The following is a 13,143-nucleotide window of genomic DNA, read 5'->3' on the forward strand; positions in this document are numbered from 1 at the left end:
ATTCTGGAATTAAATAGATCACTTTTAGTTTTCTACACCTAACAAACTTAAGCTCCGCTATAAGATATTAATTATATGTCTTAAATTTATATTTTTTAAATGAATTTCACTTATGTTTTATTGATTGAATTTTATTTTCAGCTTTATTGGAGTTTTTGATTATTATAATTCCCAAAATGCAATACCCCATTCTCAATTTTGATGGAAGAACCTTGGCTATAAAATTACTATAAAAGCTAATAAGGATTAATAAACATGACTAATTTTTCCTTTTTCCCTTTTAGTTTGGGATATGGGCGGATCAGCTTGGGGATGGAAGAGCCCATCTTATTGGAATTTACATGAATAGGTACCATATGTTTTCTTGTAGAATAGCTTTTCTGCTAAATGTTAACATGAAACTTCTAATACTTAGATTTTTTTTTAAGGCAAGGTGAAAAGTGGGAGCTGCAATTAAAAGGCTCAGGGAAGACCCCATATTCCCGGTACAGTTTTTTGTTTGTTTCATTATTTTAATTAAAATTGATATTGTCTTTACCATTGAAATTCTTTTAATCTTATTTCCCATAGAAATGGTGATGGCAGAGCTGTGCTTCGTTCCTCAGTGAGAGAATTTTTGTGCAGTGAGGCTATGCACTATCTGGGAATTCCAACCAGCAGAGCTGCCAGGTAACTCCTCCTTCCTTGAAGCTCACTTTCAGGACTGGATCATTTTGTCTCCAGAATCATGTCAGTAAATTGATCAGATAAGTTTCTACTTGTAGTTTCTAATAGTTTTAGGTGTTTTTGAGTGCTTGCTTGCAGTTAAAGTGTAAGTTTAATTGTTTGATTTTCTTATGTTCCAGTCTGGTTGTGAGTGATGATGAAGTATGGAGAGACCAGTTCTACAATGGGAGTATTGTGAAAGAACGAGGTAATAACCATTTTTAGATTTTATATAAAATTAGTCTAAGTACGTACTTTTAAGAAAAATTTTATTCATTGACTTTAGACAGAGAGGAAAGGGGGCACGGAGAGACAGAGACATTGATTTGTAATTCCACTTATTTATGCATTCATTGGTTGATTCTTGTATGTGCCCCAACCAGGATTGAACCCACAACTTTGGTGTATCAGGACAACACACTGACCAACTGAGCTACACAGCCAGGCCCTAAGTTCTTTTTTATTTTTATTTGTTACTGTTTTATTGAATTTATTGGTGTGACATTGGTTAATAAAATTATGTAGGGTTCATGTTTACAATTCTGTAATCCGTCATCTGTATATTGTATTATATGTTCATCACCCCAAGTCAAGTCTCCTTCCATCACCATTTATACCCTCTTGACCCTCTTCTTCCTCCCCCGATCTCCCTTTCCTTCTGGTAGACACCATGCTGTTGTATGTGTCTATGAGTTTTTTTTTCCTTAGTCCTTTCACCTTTTTCACCCAGACCCACAAGCCTCCTCTTCTCTGTTCTGTTCTCTATCAGTGAGTCTGTTTCTACTTTGTTTATTAGTTTATTTTGTTCATTGAATCATATGGTACTTTTTTCTCTATGGACTGGCTTATTTTACTTAGCATAATGCTGTCCAGGTCCATCCATGCTGTCACATCAGGTAAGATTTCCTTATTTTTTTATGGCCAAGAAGTATTTCATTGTGTAAATGTACTCACAGCTCTTTTTGTCAACTCATCTACTGATGGACACCTGGGCTTCGTCCACATCTGGGCCATTGTGAATAGTCCTACAGTGAAAATAGGGACTCAAAACTAAGTTCTTAAAGAACAACAGATATGGGACATCTTTTCAGTCTTCTTAAAACATGACCTGTGGTTCTTCCAGATATTTCAGTATTATGATATTATCATAGAATTCCCTTTCCCACATCCTTACATCACTAATCCATCCATTTCAAACAGCAAACATCTGGGAAGTGAACAAAAGTTGTTTATGGACAGTTGACAGAATGTTAACAAAGCCAGTATGCAGAAGTTCATACACCTTCCTCCCAGCAGAGCCCAGGGACCTTTCTTCAGAGCCTGGCTGCTCTTACTTCATGTTTACTTCCAGTAAGTTCAATGAACTTTTTCCTCAGCCTGTAGTAGGTTAAAAATAAAACAAACCTAGAAAGGGGATGAGAAAGTGTACTGTAGAACAGCAAAAAGGGAGAGAGGGAGAAATTTGGCTCTAAGTCTCTGGGGAGGGAGGGGACCTGAAAATCGATAATAAACATATTTAACTGCTTAAAAAAGCAGAGCTATCAAGTACTGTTGACAACCTAACATGCTTAATTGGGTCATTGTTTCACAGGGCAGCATTTTTACTGAGGTTTATAGTGATTCACCAGAGCACATTTTCATGTTCTTATACTTAATGCATAATATGTTTTGATAAGATTTTCATAAAAAACAATCTCTCTAAAGTATTCATGCTTAAGAGAAATAAGTGTTATTTATTATTTTTTTTTTTGGTGGCATCTCTCTCTGCTCTTAATTTCATCTGGGTAATATGGATCCTATTGCACACAAGCCTCTAACAACCATTTAGGTTTTTTTGTTATTGGTGGTTGGAAGTGAGAGTCTAACCACGGACTGTTCATTTGATGGATACAACACTACTTACTTCTGTGGCTGTAACTTATATATGTTGTTAATCTGAATTCCAAACCGTAGTCTTAATAGTTTCAAATGGCCCCAAGTATTTCTCCTTTTTAGGGCATTACTATAACTTCCATATCTAAATGCTCACATATATACAGGTATTTCAGTTGTGCTTTTATGCCAATATCTGCCCAGCAGCCCAGCGGTGCAGTGAGAAAAGTGCTGGACAGACAGAAAGAATATGTGAAGCCTAGAACTGGTTCTGTGGGAATTGACTTGTGACTTGGGCAAGTCACATTTTGTTCCTATTTCTCCATCTAAAGTGAGACGGTTAGATTAGATGATACCTTTTGTGTCTTTCGTTGCTAACATTCAGTGATTTGATGGCTATTCATTAAATAAATAGTTATTTAATAGTTATTAAATAACTTATTCTAATAAGTTATTAGAATAACTTATTGAGCTCTTATGTTTCTTCTAAGTGGCTACATTTTTATTGCTCAAAAAACCCCCACATCAAAATAAATGTCTAGATTAGTATTGTGAATTAATCCTTAATATGTGGTAATTCAGTTAATCAAGAAAATACTAATTGTCTCTTTTCTAGGCCTCCTCCCATTGGACCAAACTCTAGGGGTTCCAGGAGTAGTAAGTGTATATTGTAGTCCTGGTCTTAAGAAATTCAGTCTCCTCTTCTGGTCAAGATGGAGGAGTAGGTGAACACACCTTGCCTCCATGCACAACTAGAGCAAAAAATACAGCTACATACAAAACAAATATCACCCAGAATTGTCAGAAAATGGAGCTGTGTGGAAGTTTGACAACCAAGGATTTAAAGAAGCCATATTCATCTAAAGGAGTAGGAGGGTCAGAAGCTGCTTCCTCTTAAATGGCCTGCAACAGACTTAGGACTCACTCAGACCTACTCACTCCCTCTGGGATTCAGCACCAGGGCAACACTTGGAAGGGCACCAGTGGCACATGGGGAAAAAGTGAAGTGCGAGTGGGGAGACAGCTTCTCCCAGGCAAAACTGCAGAGGCCAGGCAGCGGCATTGTCCTTCCCCACACAGAGCAACAGAACGCGGCATGGGTCGCCCCACCCTGGTGATTACCTAAGATTAGGCAAGATTTCAGTATGGGGGGAAGAGGGAGTGGGGCGTGTGGAGCAGGGGAGACAAGCAGAAAGGCCCAGAGGCAGCGGGAAGTCTGTTGAAGAGTGTGGGAGCACCTGGGATAGACTGCATCTTCATGTCAAACACATGTAAGTACAGCATTCCTTATAAGAAAGAAATGCGAATGCTGTTCATTAATTGTTACTATTGTCTATAATCAAAACAGAAGGCAGCAATAGAAGGCAACAAACACAAAAGGCATAGATTCATTTTATTTCTCCAGTATATTCATACATTAGAGCATATGTAAACATTTAGTAACTGAAGTTAATTTTCAGTTAGTTGCACACATGAAAGGCACTTACGGAGACTATGCCATAGAAATAATTCCTAATTCACTGCTTCAGGAAGAGTACAGGGAAAAGGCCACAGTAGAGGAGACAGTGGGACTGCGATGTTCGGAGCCTCACGATGGGACTGAGCAGCCTTTAGCGAGGTCAGAGCCTCTGTGTTTCTGAGAGTGTCGTGGTTCCTAACATTCTAACAGATGCAGGCTTAGAGAAATAGAGAAAATTCCTTGATCCTTTCAAGGGTATAAATTAGTTTTTTTTCCCCAATAAATTCAGATACTGAATTCTTTTTTATTAAAATAATTTTATTTTTAAGAAAAGCATACTAGGCCCTGGCCAGGTGACTCAGTTGGTTGGAACATCATCTTGCAGGCCAGAAGGTTGAGGGTTTGATCCCTGGTCAGGGTTCATACGGAGGCAACTGATAGATGTTTCTCTCTCACATTGTCTTTTTCCTCTCTCCCTTCCTCTCTCTCTAAAATCAGTAAAAACATATCCTTGAATAAGGATTAAAAGAAGAAGGAGAGCATATTAGACTATGTTTTCATAGTTTGAAATACTTCGTGCTGAAATAAGTGTTTCTTTTGCAGTTGCGGTGGTACTGCGCATTGCAAAATCATGGTTTAGAATTGGATCGTTAGAAATTTTGGCTCATTATGGTGAACTGGATTTACTAAGGTTAGAAAATGACATTTTTTAAATGGTAGAAGACAATTGGAAAATATTTAGGTGCTGGGAAGCTAAAATATTTTTGGTTTTCTTATAGTTAAAACCCAAAATTTAAATTAATAAATATTTTAAATACTTGTTGTATGTCTAACATCATGTGAGTTTTCTAAGAGGAAAACTCAGGGATTTTTTTTCTCTAGTATGTGGCCCAGTTGTGGCTAAGGGTCTCTGTGCCACTCAGGGACCTGGGTGGAAGTGACTCAGACTCCCCATTTCTGCAACCTCAAGCGGTCCAAAGCTCTCCTTCCACTTTCTGGGATTCCCAGTCTGTGTCCTCTGTCTCATGTCTCTTCTTTCCTGGACTCCAGTTTTGATGTGTGTTATGCCTGTTTCCACCCTGGGTTTATCCAGATGTGAAACTCAGCTCCATCAAAAGGATGAAAAAACAAACACACACTAGACTAAACTTACACAAAGCAGTTAGAAACAGAGTGCATCTTACTGAAGATTTCTGAGGAAAGAGCGAGCAAGGGTTGCTTCGAAAGAGCAAAAGCAGCAGAGTTCTTCTCTTTGTGTCGTGCAGTCCTGCTCCCACAATCCTCTGCTACTTCGGTGCCTGAGGTGTCTGCACGCACACAAGGCCATCCTCTTCAAGCCAATTTAGCGAGATATGTCTTCAAACAAACACATTTCTTCCTTTAAGAAAGATACTGCTTCCATTTGTTAAGCTAATACAGCCATTATAAATATATGTATAAATAAAAAATTACTTAAACAAACTAGAATCATTTGGAATATGGATTCTATATTGTAGTTGTCAATTTAGTAAATCCAGATTCCTAATCTATGAAGAATGCAGGGATTAAGGAAATGAAGGAAATGAATGACCAGAGCAGATAAGTTATCACATTTGACATGACAATTCTCTGAGTCTTTTTAAAATTAAAAATACTTACTTTTAATATATTTTATTTTTCAATTACAGTTGATATACAATATTATATTTGTTTCAGGTAGTCAAGCCTATAATTATACATTTATATGACTTACAAAGTGATCACCCCAATAAATCTAGTACCCATCAAACATCATACATTAACTATTGCAATATTATTTCATGTTCCTATGCTGTATTTACAGTCCTATAGCTATTCTGCAGCTACCAATTTGTACTTCTTAATCCGTTCACCTTTTTCAACCATCCTCCTAGCCTCCCTCCCATCTGGCAACCATCAAAATGTCTGTATCTGTGAGTCTGGTTCTGGTCTGCTTGTTTGCTTATTTTGTTTTTTAGATTCCACATATAAGTGAAATCATATGGCATTTGTCTTTCTCTTTCTATTTCAGTCAGCACAATATGCTCTAGGTCCATCCATGTTGAAGATGGAAAGATTTCGTTCTTTTTTATTGCTGAGTCATATTTTGTTGTATATATGCACCATTTCTTCTTTATCCATTCATCTACTGATGAACACTAAATTGCTTCCATATGTTGGCTATTGTAAATAGTGCTGCGAAAACATATGGATGTATGCATATGTCTTTTTGATTTGGTGTTTTGGGTTTCTTTAGATAAATCCCCAAACATGGAATTGCTGGGTCCTTCGTTGCCCCTTGCTATAGCCTTTGTTTTAATGTCTATTTTGTCTGGTATAACTATTGCTAACTCAGCTTTTCTTGTTTTCATGAAATATCTTTATCTGTTTCTTTACTTTCAGTCTGTGTATTTTTTTATCTGAAGTGAGTCCCTTGTAGATAGCATGTATAAGGGTCTTGTTTTCTTATCCATTCAGCCACTCTATGTCTTTTGATTGAAGCATTTAATCCATTTGCATTTAAAGTAATTGTTAGATACATATTTATTGCCACTTTATTATTCATATTTTTCATATTTTTTCTCCTTCTTCTTAAAGAAGATCCTTTAACATTTCTTATAATACTGGTTTGGTGGTGTTGAACTCCTTTAGCTTTTTCCTGTCTGGAAATCTGTCCTTGCATTCTAAATGATAGCTTTGCTAGGTAGAGTAATTGTGGTTGTAGTTCCTTCCTTTGTCACTTTGAATTTCTTGCCAGTCCCTTCTGGCCTACAAAGTTTCTGTTGATAAATCAGCTGACAGTCTTATTGGAGCTCCCTTGTAGATAATCACCTGCTTTTCTCTTGCTGCTTTTAAGATTCTCTCTTTGTCTTTAACTTTTAGCATTTTAATTATGGTACAGTCTTGGTGTCTGCCTATTTGAGTTCATATTGTTTGGGACTCTCTGTGCTTCTTGGACTTGTATGTCTATTTCCTTTGCTAGGTTAGGGATGTTTTCTGTCATTATTTTTTCAAATGGGTTTTCAGTTCCTTGCTATGTCTCTTCTCCTTCTAGCACAATGATGTGAAAGTTGACCCAGAGCCTCCTTAAACTATTCTACCCTTATTTTTTGGATATGTATTTTTTCTTTGCTGTTATGATTGAGTGTTTTCTTCTATCTTCTCTTCCAAATCACTGCTTTGATTTTCTGCTTCATCTTACCTATTGATCCCTGTAATATGTCCTTTATTTCAGTTATAATATTCTTCATTTCTGACTCTTTTTTATGTTTCCTGTCTCTTTGTTGAAGTTCTCACTAAATTCATCTACTTTTCCCCTAATTTCATTGAGTATCCTTACAACCAGTATTTTCAACTCTGCATCTGGTAGGTTGCTTGTCTTCATTTTATTTGGTTCTTTATCTCTAGAGTTTTATTCTGTTCCATCACTTGGGACTTATTTCTTTGTCTCCTCATTTTGGTTGTTTCCCTGTGTTTGTTTTGATGTATTAGGTAGAGCTGCTATGTCTCCCAGCCTTGGTAGAGTGACCTTGTGTAGTAGGTGCCCTGGAGGACCCTGTGTCGCAGCCTTCCTGGTCACTTGAGCTGGGCAGTCCAGGCGCATCCCACTGTGTGGGCTGTGTGAATTCTCTTGTTGCAGGTGAGGCTTCATTGCTGTTAGTACATTAATGGGAGGGATTTACACCCAGGCCAGTTGGCTGTAAAGACTGGCTGTTACTACAGTGGAGGTGTTGCTGTGCAGGGACTGACCTCACAGTGTAGAACTTGCTTCAGCAGTGCTGTGGTGCCCACCAGGTCTGCCCATTCAGTGTGTCTCTTATAGAGGTGGTTGGGTGATGCTCTGGCATGCTCTCCATGGCGTGTGCTGTCTCAGGGACCTCCCAGGAGGTTTAAACCAAGATGAGCCACCATCTTTGCTCTGTCCAGGGCCACAGAACATAAGCCACAGAGTGAACTGTGGGTGGCTGCTAGTTATGCTGGCTTGGAAATGCCTGGGAGCAGCCAAACTTTGGACCAAGACCAGCTGCCGCTAGTGCCAGGCCTGGGATCACTAAGCAAGAGTATGGGGCATGCTGAGGCCAGATGCTTTTTGTTTGGAGTTTGTGAACCTTTGAAAGATTTTAGGAAAGGCTGCAGCATGAGCCAAGATAGGCTGTTTGTATGGAAAAGCCACTGGAACTGGCTTGGGTGTGCCTGAAATTGGGTGGGACAGGGTCTCAGGGTGGGGTGAATAGTGTTAGCAAGGCTGATGAAGACTCAGATATAGTGCCTGCCTGCTGGCTTTGTAGGGGGCAGTGGAGCTCAGCAAAGGAACAATGACCTCTGTTAGCACTTCTGTCTGGGAGAAAGTGGCCCTCCAGCTCTTACCCCAACGTCAGACAATTCAGTTCCATCTTGTATGTCTCTGGTGCCTTTCGAGTGTTACCCCAATGCTGAGTGAGTGAGTCCAAGTAAGTCTGTGCATGGGCCCTTTAAGAGTAATATCTGGGACTCCAGAAGCTCTTAGCCTCACTCAGCCTCAATCCCTGCTGGTTTTCACAGCCGGAAGTTTTGGGGACTTCTCTTCACAGCACTGGAACCTTGGGCTTTGTGGGGCACAGTGTGGGGCTGGAACCCCTCTCTCCTCAGTGGGGACCTTTGTGGCTGAGATATCCTTCCTGATTTTTAAGTGCCATACATGGGTGAGGGAGCAGCCTGTTCTTCATCTCCACCCTTCCTCCCAGGACTTCAGTTTGGCTAGGTTTTAGGCAGTTCTGGATGATGAGGTGTTCTGTTGTAATTTTGATGTGAGTGTGGGAGGTTCCAAGTACTGCATTTACCTAGACCACCTTTTAGCCAGAAGCATCTCTGAGTCTTACTTTAGCAAATGTTAGCTGAGTACATGGCTATCTCGGCTCATTGAGAGAGTTGTCTACTCTCACTGGCATTATTTCTAACTTCCCATTTGTTTTTTGGGTCACTTCTGTTTGGTTTCACCACGTCACTGAAGTTGTTCCACCTGGTGGTCCTGCTTCAATTATATGTCACTTCTCTCTCTGACATTGATGTACATTGGTGACCTCTTCATCCTTAAAGTGCCTCCACTGGCTAACATAACTATATGTACCTTTTTGTTCCCTAAATGCCTGAAACAATTCTTGACACATCAGCACTTATTCAAGTTATTAAATGGTTAAATTATCAAAAAATGCCTATGTACAACTCTAATCCACTCTTACTGTTTTGCCTGGGTTTTAATAATTCTCAAATCATATCTATAACCTCCAGTTTTTCATTTGGATTCTCTCTTATGCAATGCAATAACAAAAGTATATAGTTGACTAGAACAGTCAATTAAAATTGGAAATAAAAAACATAATACATACATAACTTATTTTAACTTCAATATTGGCCAGATTTTTCTCATCTCATTTGTGAAACTTGTGTGACCTTCACACATAGTCATTCCCTCCTCTGTTTTTTTTTTATACTTTTTATATGCTTCTATTATTGCGTGTATTGTGCTGTAATGTCATTATCTTTAATGTGTTCTTTTTTCCTAATCAAGTATGTGCATTGAGGGCTGGGTCTGAGCCTTGTCATCCTTCTTCCTCACACTTGCACAGGGTGTGGCATACAGTAGGTGCAGTAGGTGCTCCATGGATGTTTATTGAACTAATGTGATTTTATGACATAATAAGATGGAATCTAATATGACCCTAGAAACACATTTCCAGTTTTGATTGGTCTTGAGGAAATATTTCTTCATTGCTGTTTTATACATTCTTATTTTAATTAAAAAACTTTAAAGTGTGAATCTAATGAATTTGTGAATGATAAGGGTGGATGTAGATGGTTAGATATTTGATACTATATTCTGAGGAACACTGATGCTATCTCCTTTTAATCTCCAGGACATTATTAGACTTCATCATACGGGAACACTTCCCCTCAGTAGATGTCAAAGAACCTAACAGATATGTGGTAAGTTTTTAAGGAGAAAGGGCAGTACTCTGTTTTCCCTTATTGGCCTGCCAACATTAGTGGTTACAACTTAGGACTTAAAAAAACTACATTTAGGAAAGGAAATGTGGAGCACCATGAGCATTTTGTTAGAGAAAGGTAAGATGACCCACTGTGTAAACAAGGCATAGATAAGCAAGTTGCTTTGTTTGAAGGTTATCTAGAAAAAAAGAACAGGTGCTACTGCATCCTGACTATATACATTGTTTTTTTTGAGCAGCATTTATGAGTTGGTCACATATATTCTTTTCTTATCTATCAGATACATAGATATTTCTATAGTTGTAGTTCTAAAATAAACATAGTACATAATAGGAAAACATGATTTGCTATTCTAGTGGTAATTTTTTGATTTTTATACCTACTTTTCATTCTTTTAACAGAGAAGAGAATCCCATTATTTTTCTTAGTGATTCATTTCAAAGTTTAACAACTTGCTTTGCTTACATTTAACTTCCCTGTGCTGAATCATCTGATGCCTTTTCCTTTTCTTATTGGACATGGACAAAGTTTGGTCATAATACTGTGTCTGAGCCTTTTATGTATTATTTCTGGGTGAAAAACTTTATGTTCTTCTATATATAATTTCTATTCCTTCAGTCATCTGTTGGCCCGCCTTTGAATTCTTTCTGTGTTCTCCTTGTGACTTATCAGAAGATCCTAAAAGAGTATACATTGCTGAAAATCTGAAATTTTTTTAAATTTTATTTTAGGGATTTTTTTCCGTTGTGGTATCCAAGACGGCACAACTTATTGCTTTGTGGATGTCTGTTGGTTTTGCTCATGGTAAGTTATCTATTGGTGTTTCACTCTTCTGATGAGAAAGTAGAATTAATCTGTTGAGGTGGAAGATTTCTCTTTTTGTATATTTCAAAATATTCCTGCCAATGAGCTTCTTAACATTTATAATATATGAATTTATTTTTAGCAACAGAGAAACACTTTTCTCATATTTAAAATGGTTTTGAATTGAACAGCATACACAAAATAGAATAAGGATACCCTGTGAGTATAAATTTAGATCTCTTTAAAGGCATTTTAAAAATCTTAATTATGAAAGCACTACATGCTTCTGTTAAAGAATTTAAAATATACAGAAGTGATTTTAATTGCATTCTCCAGGATAATCATTATTAACCATTTCATATCAAGTTTTCTAGACTTAATTTGGTGATATTCATATGTCTCCTACAAAAACAGCAGGGCTGGCTTGTGTATGTTTGAAGCCATTCACTGTGTGGGGCTGCATTGGAAGGAATATCTGCCTCAACTAGGAACAACTGAGAAGCAAGTTCTGTATGTACTAAAGTCTCTAGATAAATGCCAAAGCGGGGTTCCACATTGCAAAACATCTTGAAATCTGCTTTAATTACCACACACTCTCTGTATCTCACTTGGGGCAGAGTGGGAACAGGGTAGGTGTTTCAAAGTTTTTGCTGTTATTAACTGTGCCACAGTGACCACTGTGCAACTACATCTGTCTGTTCTTGAAGGTGAATTTTTGAGAATGAACTCCTAAAAGTGGAGTGGCTGGGTTAGTGAGTCTCTACATTTAGCATTTTGATAAACAGGGCCATCTTGCTCTGAAAAACGTTGCAACTCTCTAACTGAGTACCATGCCACCATGCCCACATAGCCTGTATTAGGCTGGTGTGGTCATGGCTTCCTCCCACCCCACACTCTGCCCCCACCCTTGATCCTCTCACCTAAAAAGTCACTTACCGCCCCCCCCCCCACCCCTCCCCACTGCCAGTGCTGTGCACCTCAGGACTGGCATGGGGTGCACACATACTTATTTTCCCCTTTTCCCCTTTTCATAGCCTTTGACAATTTTATTCCTTTACTAGTTTCAATTCCATTCCATTCCAAATAACATTTTTTTAAACAAGTGTTAGAAATTAAGGATAAATAAGAGAAAGTTTCATTTCTTGGTGCTTTTGTTCCTAAAGTATTTGAAATCTTTGGGAAGGGGGAAATATAAAACAAAAGGCTAAATTTAATTTTAAAATATAGTTTTAATATGTATGTTAAGCTATTTGTCTTCATCAGTTAAACTTTCAATCGATACTCTCATTTTGTTTCATTTCTAAAACAACTGTTTTCCATGACATTTCCTATTCCAGATAATTTTGTACAGTTAAAATATACTTTATTATTTTTTTATCATGTTTTTGCAATTTTTAAAAAATTTCAGGTGTTTGTAATACCGATAACTTCAGTTTGTTATCCATTACAATCGACTATGGTCCATTTGGTTTTATGGAGGCCTATAACCCAGGTATGCATGATTTATAGGTATGTATTTAAATGTGCCTTTGTTTACAGGTGTATTTTAGATAAACTTATAGCTAATGCAGTGATGGGGTAGTAAAAGAACTGGGATCATTCATAGAATGGTCCTTTTCTGTGGTACTCGATCTTCCAGGTGCCACAGGGGTACAACAATGGATTCTTTGTGACGTCGTCCCTTAGGGAATCACATATCAGAGAAGAGGGCGTGAAGGATAGCAGGGAATACATTGTGAGACGTGGGCTTGATATATGACATCTGACCCGTAAAGGTTGTGTGCCCTTGGACAATTTTCTTAACCTCTCACTTAGTAACCTGCGAAGTACAGGTGATAGTAATATAATACTTACCACTAGAAGGGTCAGAGCAGGCTTTGTGGACGACATGCTGCTTTGGAGTTTGAAGTGCATATGCCATAACCTGGAAGTTCTTATAGGTTAGCAATGCATTCTTTTATTAGGAAAATATTCATACTGTAAAATATTTTCATGTGCATTGGCATTAAGTATTTATATTACGTTTGAGTTAAATGTTTAATGTCAGAAAGATTCTTATTTAATAAACATAAATTTGTTAAGTTTAAATACAAAATTAAAAATGAGGGAAAAAGCTATTTATTATAACTACCTTCACTGTATAAAGATAGTATTTTTTTTAAACAGGTTTTGTACCTAACACATCTGATGATGAAAGAAGATATAAAATAGGAAATCAGGCCAATATTGGGATGTTTAATTTAAATAAATTGTTACAAGCTATAAACCCATTACTGGATCCTGGGCAAAAGCAGCTGTGAGTAAATCCTAAATATATTAAT

The 13,143-nt window shown here is 37.7% G+C and overlaps 1 protein-coding gene across 1 annotated transcript in view; it reads left to right on the forward strand.

The window, feature by feature from the left end:
- LOC123831076 (protein adenylyltransferase SelO-like) overlaps positions 1-13,143 on the forward strand; it is a 55,897-nt gene that overhangs the window by 24,052 nt on the left and 18,702 nt on the right. The window contains exons 5-14 of the mRNA XM_045857711.1: positions 285-349; positions 429-485; positions 571-669; positions 846-913; positions 1,906-2,055; positions 4,640-4,727; positions 9,928-9,997; positions 10,750-10,822; positions 12,231-12,314; positions 12,989-13,118. Of these exons, the coding sequence (XP_045713667.1) occupies positions 285-349; positions 429-485; positions 571-669; positions 846-913; positions 1,906-2,055; positions 4,640-4,727; positions 9,928-9,997; positions 10,750-10,822; positions 12,231-12,314; positions 12,989-13,118 (884 nt within the window). The remainder of the gene's footprint in view (positions 1-284; positions 350-428; positions 486-570; positions 670-845; positions 914-1,905; positions 2,056-4,639; positions 4,728-9,927; positions 9,998-10,749; positions 10,823-12,230; positions 12,315-12,988; positions 13,119-13,143) is intronic.

The sequence above is a fragment of the Phyllostomus hastatus genome, unplaced genomic scaffold (genome assembly GCF_019186645.2).
Source record: "Phyllostomus hastatus isolate PE091 unplaced genomic scaffold, TTU_PhHast_1.1 phas_scaffold_1674, whole genome shotgun sequence".
Lineage (NCBI taxonomy): Eukaryota > Metazoa > Chordata > Mammalia > Chiroptera > Phyllostomidae > Phyllostomus > Phyllostomus hastatus.